This window comes from Pleurodeles waltl, chromosome 7 (genome assembly GCF_031143425.1).
Source record: "Pleurodeles waltl isolate 20211129_DDA chromosome 7, aPleWal1.hap1.20221129, whole genome shotgun sequence".
NCBI lineage: Eukaryota > Metazoa > Chordata > Amphibia > Caudata > Salamandridae > Pleurodeles > Pleurodeles waltl.
Window position 1 is genome coordinate 1283040692 of NC_090446.1, and position 26214 is coordinate 1283066905.

Here is a 26214-nt window from a genome sequence, read left to right on the forward strand (position 1 = left end):
AAAAAAATTGCAAAGCTACAGCAGAAACAATAGCCCAATATTGGTGCATATTTTGAGTCTATGTCTATGTTCCGATCATTACCTCAAGTACAGCAACGATGGTCAAACATTATGGCACCCAACATACAACGGCACCAGTGTTGGCCGGAACTCCAAGATTATTCTAGGAGACGTGGTCTTCCATTTACCTTTAATAGACTGCTCCAGGAACTCTGAAATCTCATCTGTGTTGGCTGTATCCATGAAGGTGGCAAACATGAACTCTCCCTCTGTCTCTACGAAAGAATCTCGCAACAGCTTGCGCCTTTTCGCAAATGGTTCCTTCACAAGAGACTGAAACACAGCAAAGGAGATATTACCATTAACTGAAAGATTTTAACACCAGGGTTTTTTTGAAAAGCCATAAATATAGACTTGTTCAATATTTATTAAACGCTGCTCCAATGCATATATTTTATTAATCATCAAGGAGCTACAAAGTTTAACATATCTTCCTAAAAATATTAGTGAGGTAACTATTTCGCATCCAAGAAACAGTTTATATAAAGGTGTGAACTCACAGTTAGTTATAACATCCTGGACTAGCTCCAGAAATTTGAAGCGGTTGAAAGATTTTTTTCAGTGTCAGACAGATTTGATTCATAAAATGTTTCCACAACTAATTTGACCTACTCCTCGCCATGCACAGCGGGGTTGATCTTATGTATGGTAATAAAATATTCGTTTTCATATTTAGAAAATGGCGTTAGTTATATATGGTTATTAGATCTTGCTTTCCATTTAAAAAAAGTTCCAGTTGTGCGAAAATGTCAGTTTACATGCAATGTTTTAAACTTTGACCAAAAAAAACAAAAAGACTAAATTCATCATTTGTTTAACCAAGTATCTATACCTTGTTCCCTCGTCATGCACTGCTTATTACCTCACATATTACATCATGCAAGACGTATGACATCACTGATTGTATCAATGCAACATCTGAAACCGCATAATTGATAACACTGCGCGGCAGGGGTACGAGTTATAGTTACTTCAGGTAACTATTATTGGTGAATTTCAGAGGTTTGAGTTTAAATCGTTACATTTTAACTGATATTTTCACCTAACTATAACGTCACTTTAAACTTCGTTTTTTTTTCTCCAGTGGACTTATATTAAAACATTAAAAAAATAGAATGTAATATATTATAACCATACCCAACTATTTCACTTTAATCTTTGTTTTATATGTGTATGTATATAGCTATACACACACACACTTTTATAAAAAGCAGCATGCAGCAAAAAAAAAAAAAAATTTACAACAATTATTTGTTAAATTCTAGCATGTCGCATCATGGCCCCTTCATAGCAGTGTTATTTGAGTGGTAAGTAGTGGAGGAAACGAGACCTACATTTTAATCTCAACGTAGACATCTTTCAATTGTGCACATTTAGGATATTTATTAAGGCAAAATAATATTCCTATGGAAAGATAGAACGCGTGGCGGAAGGCCTGAAACAAGAGGTGCCAAGAATAGCACCTTGCCGATGAAAATAGCAGAGTTGACACCGAGTTCATGGACAGCTTTCCAATGGCGATAAATATTATGCTCCTCAGGGACCCTTTCTGCAGCTTCATTACTGGCTCTTATCGCATGAGTGTTAAACAAGTAGAGGCTTGATATATATATTACCTAGGACTAGTGAAAACACTGACCATAAGTGGAATGCTCAAAGAAACACAACATTGCTGACCAATGCAAGTTCATGTCTGTTCTACGCTGGGAAATTATGGAAACCCTTTTGATCTAACACAAAATTCATAAAGATATTTTTCAGCGGCAATGAATTTGGTGAAAATACCTTCATTGTATTAAGAACTGGCCAAGGCCAGAAGATGAGCCAAACTCTGGGTGAAGCATCACTCTGGCAATGAGGCAAGCCGGCAAGCCATGGATGGGACACAGGAGTTGTCAACAGGGTTTGGATGTGAAACAGTGAGTGGCCAAGCACCAATTATGCCAATGGAATTAGAGTTTGCAGACTGACTAGAGCCGCTGCGACTATGCTAACAGGTCAGGTGGGTGGGGGAGCAGCAGGGACTCTGACAGAGGCTAGGGTGAATTTAATATTCAGGCGAAATAGCGTGGAGGCTGCAGGATTCAGAGAATCTCTACTTCTAGTTTATTATATTGCATGGAACGCTTGGCTCACAGCCAAGCCACGTAAAAAGATTTAAACTAAAATGATGCACAGCATTTGCATAACTTCAAAAGCAATTTGGAAAGGGTAGGGCATGAATTCTGCAGAACAAAATGGGGACAACAGAGCCTTAAGGGCACTGTTACCCAAGTATTTGGCCATGAATCCACACACCTTAAGGTCAAGATGACCTCACAAGTTTCAGCCATACAAATTTTTCCGCACACCACTGGACTCTTGTTTTATTGAATTCCGCTGCAATGCTTCCTTGAACCTAGGTAAGTGATAGGTATTTCTGGCATAGAACTTGCTTTGTTTAGTTGTCCAGTTTAGTGTCTAATGCTGTGTGGTTGGCCAGGCTTCTGCATCTTCCTTGCCCACATTACCTTTCACATTTACAGAATTACGGCTTTGCTTATCCCCCTGCTCGACCAAAACAATTCAGTTAGCAGCCATTATCCGGCTTTACAGATTCCGGAATGTTGCACTAATACAGGTATTTTCCATGTATTGGTGTCTAACGTGCAGATAAGGAGGGTGAGGCTATTCTTTAACTTTTCGTTTGTATTAGAGAATGCTGTTCGCACTCTGGCAACATCCGTGCCTTGTACACAAACAAATTTCCAACAACGACAAAGTTACATAAGTGCACTTGGAGGTCTCAGATGTTTGGTGACCTTCAAATATTCTTGGCAGTATGCTAAACCCAAGCTGCTCCACATTTTCCCTTCAGATGCGTGCCTGCCTTCCTATACAGCAATTTCATCTTTGTGGCTTTAGATATAAAACAAAGCTTCTTACCTGTAGGTGTAGATTTGCAGCTTGGCGACTTTCTGGATTCACATGCTGAGCATTATTCCTCCAGCTGTTGGTTAGGTCCAGGTAATCTATAATTTCACCGCTTAAAAATGTTTTTGTCCGTCCTCTCTACCATTGTTTTGTTGTTGCTGGGCTTCGACAGAGTTGGTGTTCTATTGTGATGCCTTTGAAATTCCTCCTGATGTCTCTGCTCGCGCTCGCCATCTTCAGATTCTTTTTTAGGTCGAGCGTTAGCATTTGGCCTGCTGTATACTAAAGTATACAATAGAGTGAGTTCCAGGGTTTTGATTTGTTAGTTGCAGTGTCCTTCAAAAATCCTTGCTTGCTAGTGGTCAGTTCTGCCTCTCTGTCCCGCCTTTTTTCACTTTGGGAGCAGCACAAAGTACTGTGTAATTACGCTATGTCCTGTTTAGCTCTTCTGAAGGGGACTTTTTCTTTCAGTATTGGCCTGTTTGCTTTGCACTGTGGGTGTGTGTTCAGTCCCTCCTCCCCACCAGCTCACTCTGTAAACATAAAACCAACATCAGAGGGGGGGCTCTTCCAGGGCCAGCTCGCTCTCTTCCTCTTGGTATTTTCAGTCTGTGTGGCAATAGAAGTCCAGTCAGCAATTTACAACGCTTTGAGCTCTAACGCTAGCAAACACGAGACTATTGCATTCCAAATGCTTGTTTTAGTTCAGTGTTCCAGCTGCTTTCGCTGTCCTCCAATTGTTAAGTCCCTCGTGATTATATCCATGCAGTTCCACTGCTTTGTGCAAGCGTGTTTTTCCTTAAATGTAATGAAGTACCAGAGACCCCATTCTGATAATCCTTATTTGTTTGTGGTTAAATCAATTGTTTGCACTGCATTTTGGAAAAAATAAAAAATAAACCTACGGTATGAGTGAACTAGGTCTCCCATTATAAATGTTTCTTATTTGATGTACGGGTCAGTGTAGTTTTTTTTTTGTATTATTTTTTTTATTATTTACAGAGAAATTCGACGTAGCGTGTTTTTCGGAATGAGTAATGCAGTGTAATTGTTTTACTTCTCCTGCTACCACAAACAGCTTTAATTATTAAACATATGTGGCCTGCCAAGCTACATGAATTCATTAGCAGCCGTGTGAAATGTACTTCTGAGAAATAGGTTTGATGTATTAGGAAACGCTGTGTCCTTAGGAAAGCAATTCATTAGTGAAATGTTTTTAAAATAAAACTGGGTTGCTGTTTTCAACAAAAGAGGTGGAAGCGACATGCATGCAGAGGGCGTGGTAGGGTCAAAGGAATGACACTGCTGACATCAGCGGACTCCCCTGCAGCCATAGCTGGAGTGGAGGAAAATTTTAAACCGCTGCCAAACGTGTGCCTGTTGCCTCAGGTTACAACAAGCAGGAGGCAAAACACCGGGGCCTGGGAAATTGAGACATGAGACCCAAAGACGAACACCCACCGTGCCACTAAATGAACTCCTCTCCTGTCTTGGCAGCGAGACAGATGACAAAGATGGCACATGTTGGGGTAACGCTTTTTGTTTGTATGTTTACATACAGCATCTTATAAGAAATGCCTGGTAGAAGAGCAATATGGTTCAGATGTACTTATGGGTTTTGAGGCTGCAAACCCTGGGGTTCGCAAAATGACTTTCATATGAACTGACTATTTTGCGATCAGAACAAAAAAAAGAAAAAAAAGAAAAATAAATCAGTCGCCAAATGGGGTTTGACCCATAATGAATCACAATCTGGAAGGACTGTGTAAGGGGCATTCCTGCCAAATTGCCAGTCAGTATGGCATGTAGCAGTGGTAAGGTCATAAACCATCAAGCAGCTACTGACTCCCAAGTTGGGATGGTAACTGATTAGCAAAAGGTAAGGGGTCCTCTTCAGAACCCTGGCACTTTGGGAGTTGGAGTGGCAGCATCAGGGTGAATAAAAACGGATATTTAAATTAGGCTGTGACTTCCTGTTTTGCGAACCGCTCTATTTGTAGATGCGTTGGTTCGCAAAATCTGATTTGATTCTCAAAAAGTCAGTGCATCTTTTGCAACCGCTTTTTGGAAGTCAAATTTTAGGTGTTTAACCCACCTACACAGCACCGGTAAACTACTGAAACCACTCGAGGCTCGATGTTTTCAGCATGGTTTCCGGACTACTTTATCTTTTTACTTTCCACGCAGCGCGATTGCGCTGGGGTTTACATGGCGCAATCGTGCTCGTTTTTTCAATTTCAGCACAATCGCGCTGCATTTTACATAGCACGATCGCGCTGTGTTTTTTTTTTCTTGTAATTTGTGTGGCAAGAAAAGTCTGATTAGGAATTTACAACGCTAATAGCTCTAACTCGGGCAAATGCGAGACCCGTTGCATTGCAAATGCTTGTTTTGTTTTTCCCTCTCCATCTTCCTGGAGGAGGTGGGTGGGTCACATGTGAATCCAGAAAATCTTCAAGCTGCAAAACTACACCTAAAAAAAAAAAACTTTAGCAGCGAAAATCATTTCTGGATTCACATGCTGTGTGTTGATATTAAAGCTGGGTTTCCTTTATTGTAGTGGCTGGGATGAAAATGGATATTGATTTGAAAATAAATGTCTGAACGCTCTGTCATACCTGAGCTTCTTTACTAATTTGTATGCAAATACAATAATGTTTCGTGGAAGTGTGTACTGAAGCCCAAGTTGCTGGCATGCAGATTTCTTATAACGGTGTGTTAAACATAAAATTTACAGTTTCTCCCTTCCATGTAGAGTGCGCTCCTGGAGCTCTAGATAAGGCTTTCCTTGCAATTTTGTGACATAATTAAATTAATAATGCGATCCATCTTGAAATTGTGTTCAATACTGCTTTCCCCTTAAAGTTTTTGGAGAAAGCAACAAATGATTGCTGAAATTTCCTAAAAAGTTGAGTTCTCTCCATGTAATACATGATGCAACATCTTGTATCCCATGTATGAAGGCTTCCTTCCACATGCGTTTTTGGGTTTTGAAAGAAACTTGGTATTCAAAAAGACTGATTAATAGGAAATTGAGGGACCACCTTTGGTAGGAAATGAGGAAATTGGAGGAAATATATCACCTCTTCTTGAGACTGCGGTGTGTGAGGGGGCGAATTTCTTCCACCTCCTGTTCATGGAGTTCTTTCGACGTCTAAGTTTTCTGATGTATTGCGACTGCTTTAAGGCTTTCGAATTCCTTCTTCTGGACAAGTGCAGCCATTTCAGCCTCAAACCTCCTCCTTTCAATCTCCATTTCAGACGCTCAGTCTTTGGAGCTTATTGTGGAGTGTTCTTTTTGACGTGAATGTTGAGTTTCTTTCACAGTCTTCTCTTGCTGTGCGCTTCAATGGATTGTGTGTTTCTCGACAGTCTTGAATGGGATGCAGCGTCTTTCGCTTTCCCTTCTTTCGACGACTCATGCTTTTTTAGCCTTTATCTCCACCTAAAACCCCTACGAGAGCTCCGTATGATTCTCTTTCGTGATTGTAGACGACAAGCGTTTCAACACAGAGGCCCCCTTTGATTTTGTGAGTGTTTTTTTCTCACTTGAGAGATTTAGATGAGGCCAGATGTTTTTACCCGCTTGTGGCTCTTCTTCTGAGCCTCCTCTCCCATCTCCACAATGTCCTGATCGCCCCTTGAAGTCTCACCTTTGGCAGTCAGCAATGTTTTAGTCATCGTCGCTAGAAAGGCTCGGATCTCTTAAAGATGGTGATTTTTTTCCCCTGTAGTGTTTTGTGTTCCAGTTTTTGTTTGTATTTCACTCTCAGCATTTTTGGCGCAAATACTGTGCAGGTGAGACAGACCTCACTCCGGTGATCGACTGACAGGCAAAGATTGCACACTGGATGTTTATCTTACTGTGCGTACTTATGGCGACAACTTTTACAAAACTGAACCAGTCTTTTCCATCATGCCACGCGGGGAAGCCCCCTGTTCAGGCATTCTCTGCGATGTGTCAGTGGAAAAACCTGAAACTCCTCATATTCACCTCACATTTTCTGCTGTGTTTTTTTCCTTTAAATAACTCATATTCTTTCGACTTTCTTCCCAGTTTTCTCGTAATTCTTCAAAGTTCCTCGTTAAGATGGAGACGTCTATGTGGGATCTTTCACTATAATCACTTTTGTGTTTTTCAGATATCCTCACCTTTCGCTGAGACCCCAAAGTTCTGTCCTATAAAAGGCAGGAGCTCCAGTCCTTTGTCATGAATGTACCTTTAAGATGGGAAGAGAACCTCCATCTACCTGAGGCTGGAGGAGACTGGGGGAGGGGGAGTGACACCATCAGAAAGTATGCAACAAGAATCCACAGTAGTTTGGGTAATTTAGTATAGCACACACTGCAAGCTACCTCCAAGTGCAGGGGTTGAAGTGCAACTAAAACGATAGGAAGGGGTTAAGAAGGGAGTGGTAAAGGGGAGACCCAAGAGAAGTGCTTTAGAGCCATTTTATGGGAAGGATTTGGAGGATGCAGGTAGTTTTGTGGTTTGGTGGCAACAGGGAAACATAAAGGAGTAGTGTATCCTGGGTTTGTCTTCATTTTGCTTTGTTTGGTCGAAATGGGTTACAATTCACATGTAATTGCTTTGGACAGTTTCTAATACATTCCTAACAAAAGGAACTCTAAAACAAACAAGTGCAAAGAAAAATGATATCAATTAACTGCAAAATTAGAAAAATACCTGAAGTGCGAAAACAAAACAGGAAGTTGGATTACTTAACATGACAAATTAAAAGTAGCGTCACTTGGATCTAGCCACCGCTCAGACATCTGAGTTAGTACTTTCTAGCTCCGCAAACAGATGTATTTAACAAGCCAGCTGATTCTTCTGAATTCATTGGGAAATTCACTATTTGAAAATTAAATTGTTTTTCAGAGATTAATGAGATGGTATGCTTCTGCACCGCCTTCCTTTTCTTCGTACCCACATATCCAACAAAGAGTAGATCGTCCACCCGGAAACCTTTAGTACGATTGGAGTAGAACGCCAACGCTCTTTTTGGATCCAGATGATGGAGTCTCTCTTCATGAGAAGGATGTGGGGGTGTGTAAAAAGTAGGCAGAGTGACAGATTGGCCTGTGTGTAAAGGTGCAACAGCCTAAGGAGGGAAGGAGTCCCTTGTATGAAAACCACTTTGTTAGGGTGGACAGACAAAAATGGGGGCTTGGAAGACAGAGCTTGAAGCTCACTCACTCTGCAAGCAGATGTGATGGCAATAAGAAAAGCAGTCTTGATTGAAAGCAGCCGCAAGGGATAATTGTGCAGCAGCTCAAAAGGGGTACACCTAAGGTAAGTCAGGACAAGGTTCAAGTCCCACTGGGGCATAATGAACAGGGTCAGAGGAAACAAATGGGTCAGTCCCTTAAGGAACCTTCCAACAATGGGAGACTTGAATAAGGATGGTTGGTCTGGCAATCTAAGGAAGGCTGAGATAACCGACAAGTAGGATGAAGAAAGAGGACCAAAGAAAGGATGAACAACAGGACCTCAGAGAGGTGCAGAAAGGGGGAAATCAACAGACTTGTTGGTACACCATGCCACAAATTTATGCCAACAACAGGTGTATACTATTTTGGTGGAGGGACGCCTGGCTGCCAATATAACATCACAGACTTCAGACGAGAGCTCAAAAGCGGTCAAATGCCCCCGCTCAATCTCCACGCATGAAGGCAAAGATTGGGCAGGTTCAGGTGGAGAACTGTCCCCTGTTGCTGTGACAGAAGATCCTCCTAAAGGGGCAGTCTGATCGGAGGATCTGTAGCAATGCTCAGTAGCTCTGAAAACCATTACTCTTTGTGCCCAGTCCGGAATCATAAGAATTAATGGGGGCCTGGTCGCTCTTGATGATCTTCAGAACTCTGGACAGAAGTGGTATTGGTGGGAAGGCGTAAAGGAGGCCTGAGTTCCACTCCAGACGAAACGTGTCGCTGAGCAAGTGCTGCCTTGGAAACTCCAACGCTCAAAATAGCTGACATTGCGTGTTCTCTGCGTAGGCGAACAGATCTAACCAAGGCTCACTGTTGAAAGAGGCCTTGCACCACCTCCGGATGGAAATGCCATTTGTGATAGACTATGCACTGAGTTAGTCTGCTCTGGCTTTCAGAGAGCCCACCAGATGTTGAACCACCAGCGTTATGTCCTGATGTGCCAGCCATGTCCAGAGGTGTGGAGCCTCTTGACAAAGGGTTCACGACCCCGCTCTGCCCTGTTTGTTGCAGTACCACATGGGGGTAGTGTTGTCTGTGAATACCTGTAATATGTTCCCTTTTTGAGCGGGAAGGAACACTTTTAATGACCGTCTGATCGCCTGGAGCTCCAAATGATTGATGTGGAGTCCAGACTCTGCCAGAGACCAGAGCCCTCTGATCTCCGCCTCTTCCATGTGGCCGTCCCATCCCAAGAGTGACGCATCTGTCACTACTGTAAAATCTGGTTGGGGAAAGGAGAGGGATCTGCCACTGACCCAATCTCGATTTGAAAGCCACCACTGCAGGTCTTTCCCAGTTCCCTTCGAGATCTGGACCATGAAGGAGAGATTGCCTTGATGCTACGCCCACTGGAACTTCAGGTCCCGCTACAGAGCCCACATATGCCATCTGACATGTGTCACCAGCAGGATGCAGGAGGCCATGAGGCCCAGCAGCCTCAGAGTCAGTCTCACTGACGAGGTGAAGTTGAAGAATGCTTGGCCTTCTTTGACGACTCCTTCAAATGACTCAAAGATTTGGAGGAGGAGTGGTGATTACTCTGCGAGCGGTCTTGAGAACTTCCGCTCGAGCAAGACCGGGAGCGATGTGGACTCGAGCTTCAGGGACCACTCCCTCAAAGCCTTCAGGTGCATTACCCAGCACTCGAAGCATGACTTTGGGCTGTGGTCGTGCTCCAGACCCCATAAACAGACCAGGTGGAGGTCAGTCACTGACATGTGGTAACAGGTGTTGCACGGTTTGAAGCCAGTCCTCTGAGACATCCCTTGACGCACCAAACAACAACAATAAAATATAACAAAAAGGTCGAATTTAGTCAAAAAATTACTAGAGTAACTCTCTCTGGATCCTGTGGGTGGCGTGGAAAGAGAACTGACGTCGCCGCGCTGAGTTGGCACCCATGTATGACCGCGAAGTCATCACAGAGACTACGACGATGCCAAAAACAGACGCAGAATCGACTGATGCCACCTGACGGTGCGCTAGGGTACTGCTTAAAGAAAAATCCCCAGATCCAGTCTGATGCCAAGGGGAAATTCTAAGGTAAAGAATTTTCAACTAGAAGTCTTTGTCAGATAATAGCTTTACTGTTTCTTCCAAAAACCTTTAATGAATAACAATTTCTCAGACTCTATTGTACCACCAGTGTTGTATAGTTCCTTCATTAATTTAGGTCGGTATATGCCAAAAAGTGATTGTATTAAAGTATTTAACAATGAAAATGTCATGAAGTATGTTAAATTCTCTCTCACTGGGTTATTTATGCTTGTGCACCGACCTCGTATTATACCAAAGGTTACTGGAATCCTGCATCAGTGGAGACAATCTAGTTGTGCGGCAAGGAGGATTAATTTATGTAGCATCAAAAGATAGACCATGCAGGCATTCATTGGCAGTATTTCACTATACTGTCATTTTAACACGCCCCAATATGGTCTGGGATTGCGTTTTAGGTGATTTCTATCAGTTTACTACAGCAATCGTCACTTAAGTTAATCTTTGCTTTGTCTGTGCGTGTTTTCTTAAAGAATTTGTTGGTTAAATCTAAAAATATTCAGCAGATGGTTGATCATATGATTATTAAGTTAAATCCAAAACTGCGTAGAAAATGCTGCAGCCGCAGTAGTGTTTAAACCATAAAATCGAATAAACCATAATAGGTAAAGCAATAATGAACAATTTACAAAAAAATATATATATATATTTCAATGAGGTTTCTACCAGCAGGCACGCTTAGGCCATTAAGCACAGCAGCAGCAGGCCAGAAAGAAGAGCATGCAGCTAGTGAACTGCAGTACGGATGCGGATCATGCACTTGTGCTGATGGCACCTTGCTGGGGATACAGGCAGGACTGCAGCTGTTTTCTGTGGCTCTCACCTCTCCATTCAGGTACAGCATGTCAAAGGCATAGACGCAGACCTGCACTTTAATCTCGGAGGCATCCACATCCTGGAGGAGTAAAAAAAAAACACGTCAGACCCCAGGAAAGCAAACAAGTCATGCAGCAATCGACCCAGTCACAACGGGAGGAACATGTGAATGGATGACTGGTGGAGATCAGTCATTCACTCCCCTATACTGGAGGGGGCACGGAGCACCGGAGGGATCAGATGTACTAGCGAGTGGATGTAGCACAATGCACAGGGACGTGGCTTAACAGTGAAGAGCAATTTCAGGCCACCTGCATGCAAATCTTAGACACACTGAGTGATCAGAGAGCAGGCAAGGGGGAGAAAATGTTCTAAAGAGGCCAGTTTCCACGCAGACCCAAATCTTGAACTCTCGAACCCCAACTCAGACTCCGCCCTGCACTCAAAATGCTCACGAAAGGCCATCTTAGGGGAACAAACTCCCATACCCCCCGCCCCAGGCCGAGGTGGCACGCACACAGACATCTAGAGTGGGAAGACCAGTGCTGCATGCCAGGGACACCTCTATAGCAGTGGCAACACTTTCTATACATGTCTGCCTGTCTGTATCATCTCTCCCTTTCTTCCTCCTACGAGGCTAGCCCTCCTTACAATATACCATGCTCCAGCTCAACATGGGCAGATCTTTGAATGAACGCGGATTGCGAGGTCTGTCCCGCTCCACAGGTAAATGTAGCCTGAACTATCTGTGCTTTTAATCATCCCCGCAATCCTACTCTAGCGACAGCACAGACAACCTGCTCTAAGATATCGATCAGCTACCCCAGTCAACAGAATTCTGCAACACCCTTCCCTCCCCAGAAGAGCCCAGACAGCCAGGAAGGGTGCAGCAGACCGGTGGGCAGTGGTACAGACCTTCCTCTTGCGTGTGGTGAGAACCTGGAAAGGCTGGATCTGTTTCTTTTCTGCGTCCCAGGCCACCGCCTCCGTGTCTAGGATACAGGATATCACTGTGTCTTTTTTGCACTGCGTGGGGGGGGGGGGGGGGGGGGGGGGCGGGGGGAGGGGAAAGAGAACGTCACCAACATGCAATAGATTCTATGAACAATCATTCATTTATTTATTTCGGCCATCGCTTCTTGTTTTTTTAATGAACATCAAGTGGTGCAGCTGACTGGGACAGATGTTGACAAGGTGTGGAACTACTTAGCTGCAAAGATGGCTCGCCGGCGCCAATGCATGCAAGGGACGAACCGCTTCTATAATATCCTAGGTGTGGGAAAGGTGGAGATCTCCAACTCATCTCCTTGCTCTAAATCCACTCTGCAGCTGTCACATATCGCCAGCTCTGTTCTACAGCATATTCCAATCAAATGCAATCTCACTGCACAATCATTTTATATCCTACGTCTCCTTGAAGTCCATTAATATCGGAACTTGGCTGCTCTACGCCATATTTATCCAAAGCAACCCAACCCTCTCTGCTGGCTGGCCAACTCCAACCCTTCCTCCCTGCAGACTGTGGAACAGATACTTTTCTCCAGTCCGTCGTCATGCCTGCCACTGCAAATCCCTCCAATCTCAAATCCTCAAACCACTTGCCTTCTCCGCCAGTGGTCAAACCTGCCTCTCCTTTCCACGTACACTTTTCCTGTGGCTCCTGTCCTGTCCAGCTTTCTTGAAAACACTGCATTTGTCCTGCGCCTCAATTTATTCCACTCCCAAACACCTTGGAAAGATTGCTTTTCAAGTACCTAATGTCCGGTACAATCTGGCTTCTACTAACACCACCCCAAATACCAAAAACGGCAAGGCAGAGCATATAAACCTAGAAAGGCATTACTGAGTAACCACCCTGTAACAGCAGTAGGGAGGCAGGGCGACCTTACGCCTGTTGCAAAATAAAAAGCAAAAATGCTGAACATGTTATGTAGGTGATGCTTCTAGTAGAAGGTCCATAGTGCGTACTGCCCGCTTGAGCAGGATACTCCAACAGAGGAGGGCCAGAGCAGCACACAGGACAAACCTTACACTGCAGTAGCTTCACCCAAAACAGCATGGCTTATGCTCATCTGGCTCTGGGTCATAAGGTACTTAATGCTCAGGAAACTAATGGAAAGATGCTCAAGTAGCCGCGGATAGAGGCCAGGGGAGGTCTTTACTAGCAAAGTTACAGCAAAGCACAATCCACCTAGAAAGTGGGCTTTCTTTGCATCTGGTAAACCTACAAAAGTAGTAATTTTTGCTGAATGTACTCAGCTGTACATTCAACAAAAACACAAGCCCCCCTCGATGGCAGAAGTAGCATAAAGGCTCCTCTTGCTGTGAAGGATGTGGCAGCGTGACAACACATTCCAAACCCTCTTTGGGAGAAATTAAGCTCTAATTCGCAACACTTCCTGATCCAGGAAAAAACATGTGAAGGATAGGGGCAAAAGTGCCGGCAACTTACTCAGTCTGTGAGTCAATGTAATGACCACTAAAACACTGTTAACCTTACAAGCTTGCACAAACAAGTAAACATGGAATCAAAAGTTGCTCCCATCCAACCAAAATAAAGACTCAAAGGGAAGAAGGAATACACACTGCAGGCGATGTAGCATTTTGGAAGGCATTCAAAAAGCAGAGTCTCTGCAGGATCTTGAAGTCCAAATCTCACCCTAGGAAATGCCATTACTGCCAACAAGGAGGCCATTATTTGAAAAGAAGAAAGCAATAAATCCAGAACGTGGGTACTCAATTAGAAAATGGATCCAACCTAGCACCATCACCTAGCCTATCATATAATCCTGATTCTACTTGCGTCACCCTTACCCCACCCCACCCCTCTTTTTCTATAATCGCGCCCACCCCTCCCTCGGTCACCATCGCTATTGCTACTACTATGATCACCACGATCACCATTGTTATCATTCTTATTACTATTACCATAATTGGTGTTATTACTCTCATTGTTATTATCATCCTCCCCTTTTCAGGATTAACATCGTTATCATCCTCTCCAATACTATCCTACTAAATTGAACATCCCCTGCTCATAGGACTATCCCCATCCTTAGCACTAGATTATTTAATCATCAACCTAACTTGTGCCGTGAACCACTTTCCTACACATTAGGACAGAACAACACACCTATTTCCGACTAGCATCCCTCTAACGGAGGCCGCCCGAATTTACTTCCCCCACATCATTACTCAATGAGTCTCTTTAATCCCATCCGTGCAACTATCCTCCTTTTGGTCCCCTGAACTTGTTAGAGAAGGGCTATTACTAGGGATGGAAACAAAACCTCACAATGACCCAATGAGAGATTATTAAACAATTGCTGAATATTACTACTAGCATACTAGTACTGTTCCATAGCAGTACTACAGTATGGATGTATCCGATGCCTACAGCTATATCATATGTTGACGAGGTTCGAACACTCGTGATTTCTACACCTTGACTGTTTGTTGATACGAGACCACTATGCTAGCAATATTGGCTCTCAAATGTAAATATTAATACTGGTTCAAATTGCCTTTTTGTTTGGCATGTCTGTATACAGTGATCATAGACTGTAAAGATTGCATATTCCCTAAAAGATGGGACTCTGTTTGCTTTATGTACCTGACTAATGAAACGAAATAATAAAAAAAATTACAACACAAAAAAAAAAAAAAGAAAGAAAATGGATCCAAAACACACAGCCTGAACCCCAAGAGAAAACATGTTACTTATCCTGTAATCAAATGTTCGTAGCTAGACTCCCAACAGGTCTGAGTATCTGCAGAGTAGTGCTTGCTTACTATGTGTGATTAGCTGTGTAGCAGCTGTACAGAGGCCTGCATCGGAATCTTTAGCAAGAAGGACCTAGAAGCTGCCTTTGTATGTTTGGCATGTGCTCTAAGCACTGCATGTGACATACTTTTGCCTTTCGGGTAATATGTTTGTTTAGACTAGACTATCCATTTGGAAATCCCTCCATTTGAAATGAGTTGTCCTACATAGGGTTTTTACAAAGGAAAGAAGTAGTTTTATTTTGCAGATAGATTCAGTTATGTCAATACAGAAGCGGAGCACTCTTAAAATGACCTTTCTGCTACATACTCAGGGTGCGGAAAAGAAAAGGGGCAACATAACTACTTTGAGGAGAACCTGTGGGTTTGTTTTCAAAACGACCCTATCCCGTGTACCTTGATTAAGGTTCCTCCATTGTTACTGTTTGCAGGTCACTGACTCTCCTGGGAGAAGTGATAGTAAGGAGGAAGGCTACCTTCCAAGAAAAGATCTGCATGTCACAAGAGTGCCCGCCCCAATAATCTTAAACTATATTAAAATTCCATGTTGGCACTGGAGATGTTTTGGGAGGAATCACTCTTTTGATCACCCGTAGTGCTTTTCCCATGATTTGTGGGTGGGGGGAATGCAAAGTTTTGGCATCTTGTATGCTGACAGATTGTGGGAGTATACCATTTGTGGAAGTACATTAATGCTTGGGTATTCACCTAGACTTGTTGACTTCACCTGCTTAACAGGTCTGCAAAATCGTAGACCAGATGCTGAGCCTGGAGTAATTACTTCAAAATGTCCCAACATTGGGACAATGCTGACAGCTGGGAGGAGCGATTCCCACCCTGCACCACTCCCCCGTGTCTGGATTGAATACACAGCTACTGTAAGGAAATGCCTCCTTGGCATGGTTACCCCCTGACTTTTTGCCTTTGCTGATGCTATGTTTTTAATTGAAAGTGTGCTGAGGCCTGCTAACCAGGCCCCAGCACCAGTGTTCTTTCCCTAACCTGTACTTTTGATTCCACAATTGGCACACCCTGGCATCCAGGTAAGTCCCTTGTAACTGGTACCCCTGGTACCAAGGGCCCTGATGCCAGGGAAGGTCTCTAAGGGCTGCAGCATATCTTATGCCACCCTGGGGACCCCTCACTCAGCACAGACACACTGCTTGCCAGCTTGTGTGTGCTGGTGAGAACAAAACGAGTAAGTCGACATGGCACTCCCCTCAGGGTGCCATGCCAACCTCACACTGCCTATGCAATATAGATAAGTCACCCCTCTAGTAGGCCTTACAGCCCTAAGGCAGGGTGCACTATACCATAGGTGAGGGCACCAGTACATGAGTACTGTGCCCCTACAGTGTCTAAGCCAAACCTTAGACATTGTAAGTGCAGGGTAGCCATAAGAGTATATGGTCTGGGAGTCTGTCAAACACGGACTCCACAGCACCATAATGGCTACACTGAAAACTGGGAAGTTTGGTATCAAACTTCTCAGCACAATAAATGCACACTGATGCCAGTGTACATTTTATTGTGAAATACACCCCAGAGGGCACCTTAGAGGTGCCCCCTGAAACCTTAACCGACTATCTGTGTAGGCTGACTGGTTCCAGCAGCCTGCCACAACCGAGACATGTTGCTGGCCCCATGGGGAGAGTGCCTTTGTCACTCTGAGGCCAGTAACAAAGCCTGCACTGGGTGGAGATGCTAACACCTCCCCCAGGCAGGAGCTGTCACACCTGGCGGTGAGCCTCAAAGGCTCACCCCTTTGTGCCAGCACCGCACGACACTCCAGCTAGTGGAGTTGCCCGCCCCCTCCGGCCACGGCCCCCACTTTTGGCAGCAAGGCCGGAGAAAATAATGAGAATAACAAGGAGGAGTCACTGGCCAGTCAGGACAGCCCCTAAGGTGTCCTGAGCTGAAGTGACTAACTTTTAGAAATCCTCCATCTTGCAGATGGAGGATTTCCCAATAGGATTAGGGATGTGACCCCCTCCCCTTGGGAGGAGGCACAAAGAGGGTGTGCCCACCCTCAGGGCTAGTAGCCATTGGCTACTAACCCCCCAGACCTAAACACGCCCTTAAATTTAGTATTTAAGGGCTCCCCTGAACCTAAGAATTTAGATTCCTGAAACCTACAAGAAGACTGCTGAGCTGAAATACCCCTGCAGAGGAAGAACAGAAGACACCAACTGCTTTGGCCCCAGTCCTACCGGCCTGTCTCCTGCCTTCCAAAGAACCCTGCTCCAGCGACGCTTTCCAAGGGACCAGCGACCTCTGAATCCTCTGAGGACTGCCCTGCTTCAAGAAAGACAAGAAACTCCCGAGGACAGCGGCACTGCTCCAAAAGAACTGCAACTTTGTTTCAAGGAGCAGACTTAAAGACCCCTGCAACTCCCCGCAAGAAGCGTGAGACTTGCAACACTGCACCCGGCGACCCCGACTCGACTGGTGGAGAACCAACACCTCAGGGAGGACCCACCGGCGACTCCGAGACTGCGAGTAACCAAAGTTGTCCCCCCTGAGCCCCCACAGCGACGCCTGCAGAGGGAATCCCGAGGCTCCCCCTGACCGCGACTGCCTGAACTCCATTTCCCGACGGCTGGAAAAGACCCTGCACCCGCAGCCCCCAGCACCTAAAGGAACGGAACTCCTGTGCAGGAGTGACCCCCAGGAGGCCCTCTCCCTTGCCCAGGTGGTGGCTACCCCGAGGAGCCCCCCCCTTGCCTGCCTGCACCGCTGAAGAGATCCCTTGGTCTCTCATTGAAAACCATTGAAAACCCGACGCGTGTTTGCACACTGCACCCGGCCGCCCCCGCGCTGCTGAGGGTGTACTTTTTGTGCTGACTTGTGTCCCCCCCGGTGCCCTACAAAACACCCCTGGTCTGCCCTCCGAAGACGCGGGTACTTACCTGCTGGCAGACTGGAACCGGGGCACCCCCTTCTCTCCATTGAAGCCTATGTGTTTTGGGCACCTCTTGGACCTCTGCACCTGACCGGCCCTGAGCTGCTGGTGTGGTAACTTTGGGGTTGCTCTGAACCCCCAACGGTGGGCTACCTTGGACCCAAACCTGAGACTTGTAAGTGATTTACTTACCTGACAAAACTAACAAAAACTTACCTCCCCCAGGAACTGTGAAAATTGCACTGTGTCCACTTTTAAAACAGCTTATTGTGTTTTATGTACAAAGTATACATGCTAATGTAATGATTCAAAGTTCCTAAAGTACTTACCTGCAATACCTTTCAAATGAGATATTACATGTAGAATTTGAACCTGTGGTTCTTAAAATAAACTAAGAAAATATATTTTTCTATAACAAAACCTATTGGCTGGATTTGTCTCCGAGTGTGTGTTCCTCATTTATTGCCTGTGTGTATGTACAACAAATGCTTAACACTACTCCTTTGATAAGCCTACTGCTCGACCACACTACCACAAAATAGAGCATTAGTATTATCTCTTTTTGCCACTATCTTACCTCTAAGGGGAACCCTTGGACTCTGTGCATACTATTCCTTACTTTGAAATAGTGCATACAGAGCCAACTTCCTACAGCTACCATGTTGTGTATTTTTACTGCTTGCCTTTAATGAGGGAGGAAAATGCTCTGAGGTCCAATTGGATTGCTGTGAGCTCCAAGAAATTCATGTGGCACCCCTGTTTCGGTGTCAAACTCCCCTGAACTGAAACGCGCTTGAGATACGCTTCCCAAATCATGAAGGAGGTGCCTGTGGTAGTGGTCAACTGTTCTTGAGGATACAGAAAAGGCCTACCCAGCAACAATTTTTTGTTGCTCCACAACAGTAAACTGTACTGGGTTTTGGACTTTACCAACACAAAATGTTCCAATTGGCCCTTTGCTTGTGACCTCTGCCTCACTAGACATTCTTGCAGTGGATGCACATGCGGTCTTGCATGTGGCATTACTATGCGTGAAGTCATCATCCTCAGCACTTTAGTTACGGTCCACACCATAAGAGAACGTGGTGTCTGACAAAGAATTAGCAGCTTTGGAATGCCATCACTCTTGGTTTGGGTAGGCCTTACCTTTGACAGAATTTAACACAGCCCCTAGAAATTGTAAGATATGCTGTAATACAAGATACAACATTTTGGCATTGACTGTGAACCCTAGATTGTCAACAGGGATACTGTGGGCGGAGTATGCACTAGGCACTGCTCTTGGCTTTTGGTCTTTATCAGCGAATCTTCCAGGTAAAGAGCCACATGAAAGGCATTTCTGCATGTATGCGCAACTAGTACAACTAGACACTTAGTAAATACCCTTGGTGCTGTTAAGTCCCCGTAGGGGAGAACTTTGAATTCATACTGCTGTACACTTAACACAAAATCTAGGTAGTGGCGATGTATTTATTGGATGAATAGATGGATGGGGATGTTGAAGTATGTGCACTTCAAGTAGAGGATCACTGTAGGGAAATGCTTCTCCCTTGGCATGGTTACCCCCTAACATTTTGCCTTTTGTTGAGCTAGTTATGATTGAAAGTGTGCTGGGATCCTGCTAGCCAGGCCTCAGCACCAGTGTTCTCACTAAACTGTACCTTTGTTCCCACAATTGGCACATCCCTGGCACACATACGTCCCTTGTAACTGGTTCCCCTGGCACCAAAGGGCGCTGTGGCCAGGGCAGGTCTCTAAGGGCTTCAGCATGTATTATGCAACCCTGGGGACCCCTTACTCAGCACATGCACACACAGCTTGCGTTGCTGGTGGGGAGAAAATGACTAAGTCGACATGGCACTCCCCTCAGAGTGCCATACCCTCAACCCACTGCCTGTGGCATAGGTAAGTCACCCCTCTAGCAGGCCTTACAGCCCTAAGGCAGGGTGCACTATACCACAGGTGAGGGCATAGTTGCATGAGCACTATGCCCCATACAGTGTCTAAGCCAAACCTTCGACATTGTAAGTGCAGGGTAGCCATAAAGAGTATATGGTCTGGGAGTCTGTCAAACACGAACTCCACAGTCCCATAATGGCTACACTGAAATCTGGGATGCCAGTGTGGGATTTACTGAACAATGCACACAGAGGGTATCTTAGCGATGGCCCCTGTATACCAGTCCAAACACCAGAGTTAGGCTGAACAGTTCATGCTGGCCTGCCACAACCAGGCAGGTTTCTGGCCACATTTAGGGGGGTTGGGAGTGGGGGTGGGGGGAGGAGCCTTTGTCACTCTGTAGCCAGGAACAAAGACAGCCTGTACTGGGTGGAGGTGCTTTTCACCTCCCCCTGCAGAATCTGTAACCCCTGTCGGTGAGCCTCAAAGGATCATGCCTGTTACAGCTAGTGGAGATGCCCGCCCCTATGGACACAACCCCCACTTTTGGTGGCAAGGCTGTAGGAGATGAGAAAAACAAGGAGGAGTCACCCACCAGTCAGGACAACCCCTAAGGTGTCCTGAGCTGAGGTGACCCCTGCCTTAAGAAATCCTCCAGCTTGGTTTTGGAGGATTCCCCCAATAGGAATAGGGATAGCCACCCTCAAAGACAGTAGCCATTGGCTACTGCCCCCGACCTAAACACACCCATAAATTCAGGATTTAGGGGCAACCCTGAACCCAGGAAAATCAGATTCCTGCAATCTACAACCAGAAGGAGGACTGCTGACCTGAAAGCCCTGCAGAGACAGCTGACTTGGCCCCAGCCCTACCAGTCTTTCTCCAGACTCAAAGAACCTTCACAGCGATGCATCCTGCGGGACCAGCGACCTCCGAGGTCTCAGAGGACTGACCTGCACCTAACGGACCAAGAACCTCCCGAGGACAACGGCTCTGTCCAGAAACAACTACAAAACAAGCAACTTTAAAGAGATTCCAACTTCCTGTCAGAAGTGTGAGTCTTCACACTCTGCACCTGGCTCGAGTTTGGAGAAACCAACACTGCAGAAAGTACTCCCAGGCGACTCCGACGTGGACACACCCCCTGCACTCCCCACAGCGACGCCTGCAGAGAGGACCCAGAGGTCCCCCTGACCGCGACTGCCTGGTAACAAAGGAACCCAACGCCTGGACCAAGCACTGCACCCACAGCCCCCAGGACCGAGAGGAACCACCTACCAGTGCTGTTGTGACCAGCAGGAGGCCCTTATCCTAGCCCAGTCGCTGGCTGGCCCAAGAAGCCCCCTGTGCCCTGTCTGCATCGGAGTGACTCCCGGGCCACTCCATTGTTTTCTACAGAAAACCAGACACCTACTTTGCACACTGCACCCAGCCGCCGCTGTGGGTGTGCTTGTGTGTGTCCCCCCCGCTCCCCCCCAGTGCTCTACAAAAAAACCCTGGTGTGCTCCTAGAGGACGCAGGTACTCACCTGCTAGCAGACTGGAACTGGAGCACCCCTGTTCTCCATAGGCACCTATGTTGTTTGGGCCCTCCTTTGACCTCTGCACCTGACCGGCCCCGAGTTGCTGGCGCTGTGGCTTTGGGGTTGCCTTGAACCCCCAATGGTGGGCTGCCTAGGCTAAGGATACTGACTGTGTAAGTGCTTTACTTACCTGAAAAACTAACTATTACTTACCTCCACCAGGAACTGTTGATTTTTGCACTGTGTCCACTTTTAAAATAAATATTTTCCATATTAACCAAAACTGTGTGTACTACTGTTTTAAATCAAAGATTCTATACTTACCTGTGTGAAGTACCTTACAATTTATGTACTTACCTCAAATTTAAATCTTGTGGTTCTAAAAATAAAGATATATTTTTCTATATAAAAACCTATTGGCCTGGAGTCAAGTCTGAGTGTGTGTTCTCATTTATTGCCTGTGTGTGTACAACAAATGCTTAACACTACCCTCTGATAAGCCTACTGCTCGACCACACTACTTAGTATTATCTAAATTTGCCACCTTCAGCCTCTAAGGGGAACCCTTGGACTCAGTGCACACTATCTCTCACTTTGAGATAGTATATACAGAGCTAACCTCCTACAATCACCATGTACTCCTCTGTGCAGAACAGTGGGATGACATCCTGCCAGCTTGTCATTTTAGAAGTGCATCAACAAAATGTACCAGTTGAGAGGCCTGAGATCTAAGAGAGACCACACAGTTCTATCCAATTGGTGATGACGAAGTACTGGGAGTACAAGTCTTGACCTGCTGCTGTGGGCACACAGGCTCAATGTCACCCTTCCTTAGTAGAGCCCGTACTTCCTCCTACAACAATATAAGATGATCTTGTGTTGTAAGATGATATGTTTGGTGGTGTTTTATCGAAGTCTAATCAGTACTCTTGTTGTATTGCCTCGAGAATATGTCTGTGGTTATGTGTTCTGATTCCCCTGACAGGTCAGTGATCAGGGAATATAAGTGGTGAGTCTCTGGTTAAAGGCAGAGGCACTCCTGCTGGTACCATAGTAGCCCTGAAGGATACAAAACAATTGATGGCTAGAATGCTTGAAATGATCTCAACTCAGGGCCGCATCCCAGTCCATCCCTATTTTGCAAACCATCCCACCTCAATTTTGACCCAGCCATATGAAAATCAATCTAAACCCTGTTCCAATGGGAACAGTCCAGCCTGAACTGCCAGGCCAGGTCCTCACTGAACTGGAACACAAGTAACCAAGACCGGTTTTGCCCTTATTATGGCTCCTCAGTCAGGCAAAGCTTGGGTCCAGTGGCAGAGTGTGCAAAGGACCCACGTCTGGGAATAGCGCTCTCATCTACAGCGTCACACTAAAGTATACAAAAAAATGAATGGATGGTTGGTAGAGATGGGCAGGAGGGCTGCAAGGGTGGATGGGTTCAGTTGGGGCTCAAAGTTTTTTGTAGATTCTAGTGATCTTGTTGCTGAAGAATAGAGACAGCTGCTGCTAAGGTCCTGAAAAAAGGGGTTATGCTGGTGGAGCTTTCTGTCGGAGAAGTGAAGTCTTTCGCTACAGCAAAGATTTCCATGGTGCTTTTGGTGCTGCTTTCGATGAGGTCATGAGTGGATCTTTTGGTGGCTCCGATTTGCTGATGGTAGTCTGAGGGTGGATTTGTAGTTGTTAGTCTGCCTTGCTCCGACTTGGTCTCCATCTTTGTTCAAGTTGTTTTGGGTAACATTTGGTAAGCCTGAGCTCTTCTGTGCACCAGCTTGCTTTCTGTTTGGTGGCTTTGATAGAAGCCAGGGTATTTGTGCAGACAGTGATCCAGGCACTGAAGTTCGAGACAGATTCAGAGAGGTTGTTGTGTCGAGGCTGATGATGTAGGAGTTTGGAAGACCACAATACTTTTGAGATCTTGGTCGTCACGTTGTGAAGAGGGATTTTGTTCTGCGGTGGTGTAGGATGGGCATGCTGAAGTTGGTGAGGGTATTGTCGGGCCAGGTGATCGCTGTAGGCTTGTCTACTGTGATATTGCTGAAGCTGGGGCTCAGTAGGTGCCCGGTGAAATGTGTGAGGCCTAAGGTCGGACAGGTCCTTGAAGAGGTTGTTCGCGTTGAGAATCTGCAAGGTGCTCCATGTGGTAGTTGTGGGTCACCAAGGAGGGTGAAGGCACTGGAGTTGAAGTTGGCGCATGGTCCTGGAGGACAGCAGACAAGGGTGCCACTTAGGGTGTAGTTGGCAGTGTTGAGGTGATTGAAGGTGACGTGTTCTAGGTTGCTGGTTGCATTCTGAGGTGGTAGAGCATTGGATAGATTATTTGAAGATCAAAGGGATTCCGCCTACCGGTAGGTTTGTCCTGTCTTGAGAACAGTTAAAATTGCAATAATCAGACCAGACCACAGAGCTACTCCTCAAAACTATAGCAACAGTAAAAAAATACTTGTATTGCGTGATTTGGCTTCATTTGAAGCCAAGTGTTCCTAGTCTATCCACTGTCCCACCACCTCCCAACCACTCAAAGGAAGACAAGTGCCCACCATTGCTTGGAGTGAAGACCAAAGATCCTGTTCGAGTGCCTGGAGTCTAGGCAGAGTTACTATAGTCCCACTAGTCCAATAGTGATTGGGCTACCTTTAGGAGGGTAGTGTCTGGCAAAGGTTCCAGTATGCACAGATACTCTTAGATAACAAAGATATGAAGGACTCCACCACAGAGCCTACTGGTCACATTCTAGTTTCTAATAGGGCACCCAGAAAAACAGTGCTGCTTGGTGCACGACAAGCAAGGACAAAGCTGGACACTAAACAAGTCGTAGATCAGGAACCAAAGGTTCAAGTGGGAAAGTGGCAAGTTCTTCCACAAACAGTCTTCGCCAGCTAAAGATGGTAAGTAGAAACACACAAGGGAGGGGTTAAAGGGTGAAGAACTCTCAATTTTAATGATAGTGAGGAGCTTACTCGGTTTTCCTTGATGTGTACCAAGTTTACCTATCTTGAGAAGCTGTTTCGAGTCTCCTTGTCCTTCAAAGCAAATCACCCTTCCAAAGCCATTTCCCACCTTGTCTTGAAGATGGTGGATTGTGTACTGGGCTGCTGCAAAGTTCTTCGCTTGGTGAGCTGAAGCACAGCCCCATCTGACACTATGAATTCCTTTTTGCATGCAAAATCAGTCACCGGGACACCTTCAAGCACAGACCCTACTCCAATTCTGGAAATGAGAATAGCAATCAAGGGGATTCCACTCACTCAAACATGCTTGTGTGTGGCCCTTCTTAGAAGATGAATGAAACACTAAACAGGCTACTGGTCGAGGATGCCATTATTAAGATTCCCTGATGGACAGGTAGAACCAATCTGGGTGTGTGCTCATTACAAACCCTGGTGGGCTTCCAATTCCATGGTCATAAATTGTGTGGGATCATTGCATGGGGAGAACCTGCTGCCTATTCTCCTCACCTCTATGCACCAGTTTGTGCTATCCCTAGAGAGGTATGTTAATTAACAAAGTCCATGACAATGACCATCACTCAAGCTAAATAAAGATTGGAGGTGGTCCAATTCCCCAACCAATCAAGCTTTCTATAAGGACTAGACAGGGGCATCGAAGGCTGGAATTTCCAACAAATCAAATACCAGCTCGGTTTATATTAGACACAGTTCATTACCAGTCTTTTCTTACCAAGTGCACACACTCTCAACACATATCCCAGACATGTTAAAGGACAAATCGACCCAATTAAGAGACTGCAGGAGGAAAATGGTAGACACCCCTCCCAAGGGGTAAAAGTACCCCTCACAATAGATTAATGATGATATCACTGTCAGCCTAGCACAGCCTGGGCAGAGAAAGGAGTGTAAAAGAGGGGTGCACTTTGAGTAACACCTAGACTTCAGAGCCAAGCTCTACGATGCCCAGGATTAGGGTAAAATGGCAGCAGTACTTCTCACTTTTTCACATAAGCCAGGGATTTGAAAGCCACACAGCATCCCTACATTATCTATATAGGGACCGTAAACCTCACCTTCGGAATTCTTGCAATGATATCTGGATACTTCGTAGTGTTGTTTTCCTGGTTCCTGCTGTAGATATGCACATCGCCATTCTCCAAGATATGGATCTAGAAGTAAAAAAAAAAAAAAGAATAAGTCAGAGAAATAAAACGCAATGTATAGTCCGACCACAGTCTAAACTGTTCCACAGTATGAAAGTGATGGAAATAAAATAGACTTTGAATTCGGAGACGTCAATTGTTCAAAAAGCATTATCAAGTTGTGCAGGACAGGATTGTTTGCATAATTACAGAATATAATGAATACTACAGGTGCCCAACCCGAATTTATCAAGAAGTCATATTGATGTATTATTTATGAACAATTTGCTGAACACATGATGTTTCATGTACACCTTACTGTGATGTAACAAATATTCTGTGTTGGAACTGTGATTTCAGGTAAAAATTTAAAAAATGCCAATAAATACCACAAAAAAAACACATTGAACACTTTTAGGACTAAACACTGAAACACAGAGAAGAAAATGTGTGCAGTATCAGAGTGTCACAAATTTGTCTTTTACTTTGTTGAGAAGCTCTTGGAGAAAAAAAACCAAGACAAAGCGATATGGCATGCCACTGTGTAAGGCACCAGCTATACTTGGCAAGAGAACAAAACTCAACTAACGGTAGTGTTAGTAACTGGGTTGTTGGTTGACTGGGGTGTAAATCCTGGTCAAGCAGCAACCACAAGTCTAGTCAGGGTGTCAAGCAAACCTAAATTAACCTGTGCTCACCCTCTTGTAGTTTTTGTGTATAAAAAGTGAAGGTTTGGCCCTGGCAAAAGCCTTACTTTGCCAAGTTGACATGGCAGCGTCAAACTGCACACACAGACTCTGTAATGGGAGGCCCAAGACATGGTTAACGGGCTACTGTAATGGGTGGCACAATCGGTCCTGCAGACCCACAAGTAGCATCTAATTTACTTGCCCTGGGCACATGTTATGCACTTTACTAGGGAATTATAAGTACATTAAATATGTCAATTGGGGA

At 45.2% G+C, this 26214-nt stretch overlaps 1 protein-coding gene across 1 annotated transcript in view; it reads right to left on the reverse strand.

Annotated features, from left to right (window-relative positions):
• LIG1 (DNA ligase 1) overlaps positions 1 to 26214 on the reverse strand; it is a 296484-nt gene that overhangs the window by 46261 nt on the left and 224009 nt on the right. Inside the window, exons 18-21 of the mRNA XM_069200497.1 lie at positions 25192 to 25287; positions 11974 to 12084; positions 11066 to 11137; positions 189 to 333 (exon numbers count right to left, since the gene is read on the reverse strand). Coding sequence (XP_069056598.1) covers positions 189 to 333; positions 11066 to 11137; positions 11974 to 12084; positions 25192 to 25287 — 424 coding nt within the window. The remainder of the gene's footprint in view (positions 1 to 188; positions 334 to 11065; positions 11138 to 11973; positions 12085 to 25191; positions 25288 to 26214) is intronic.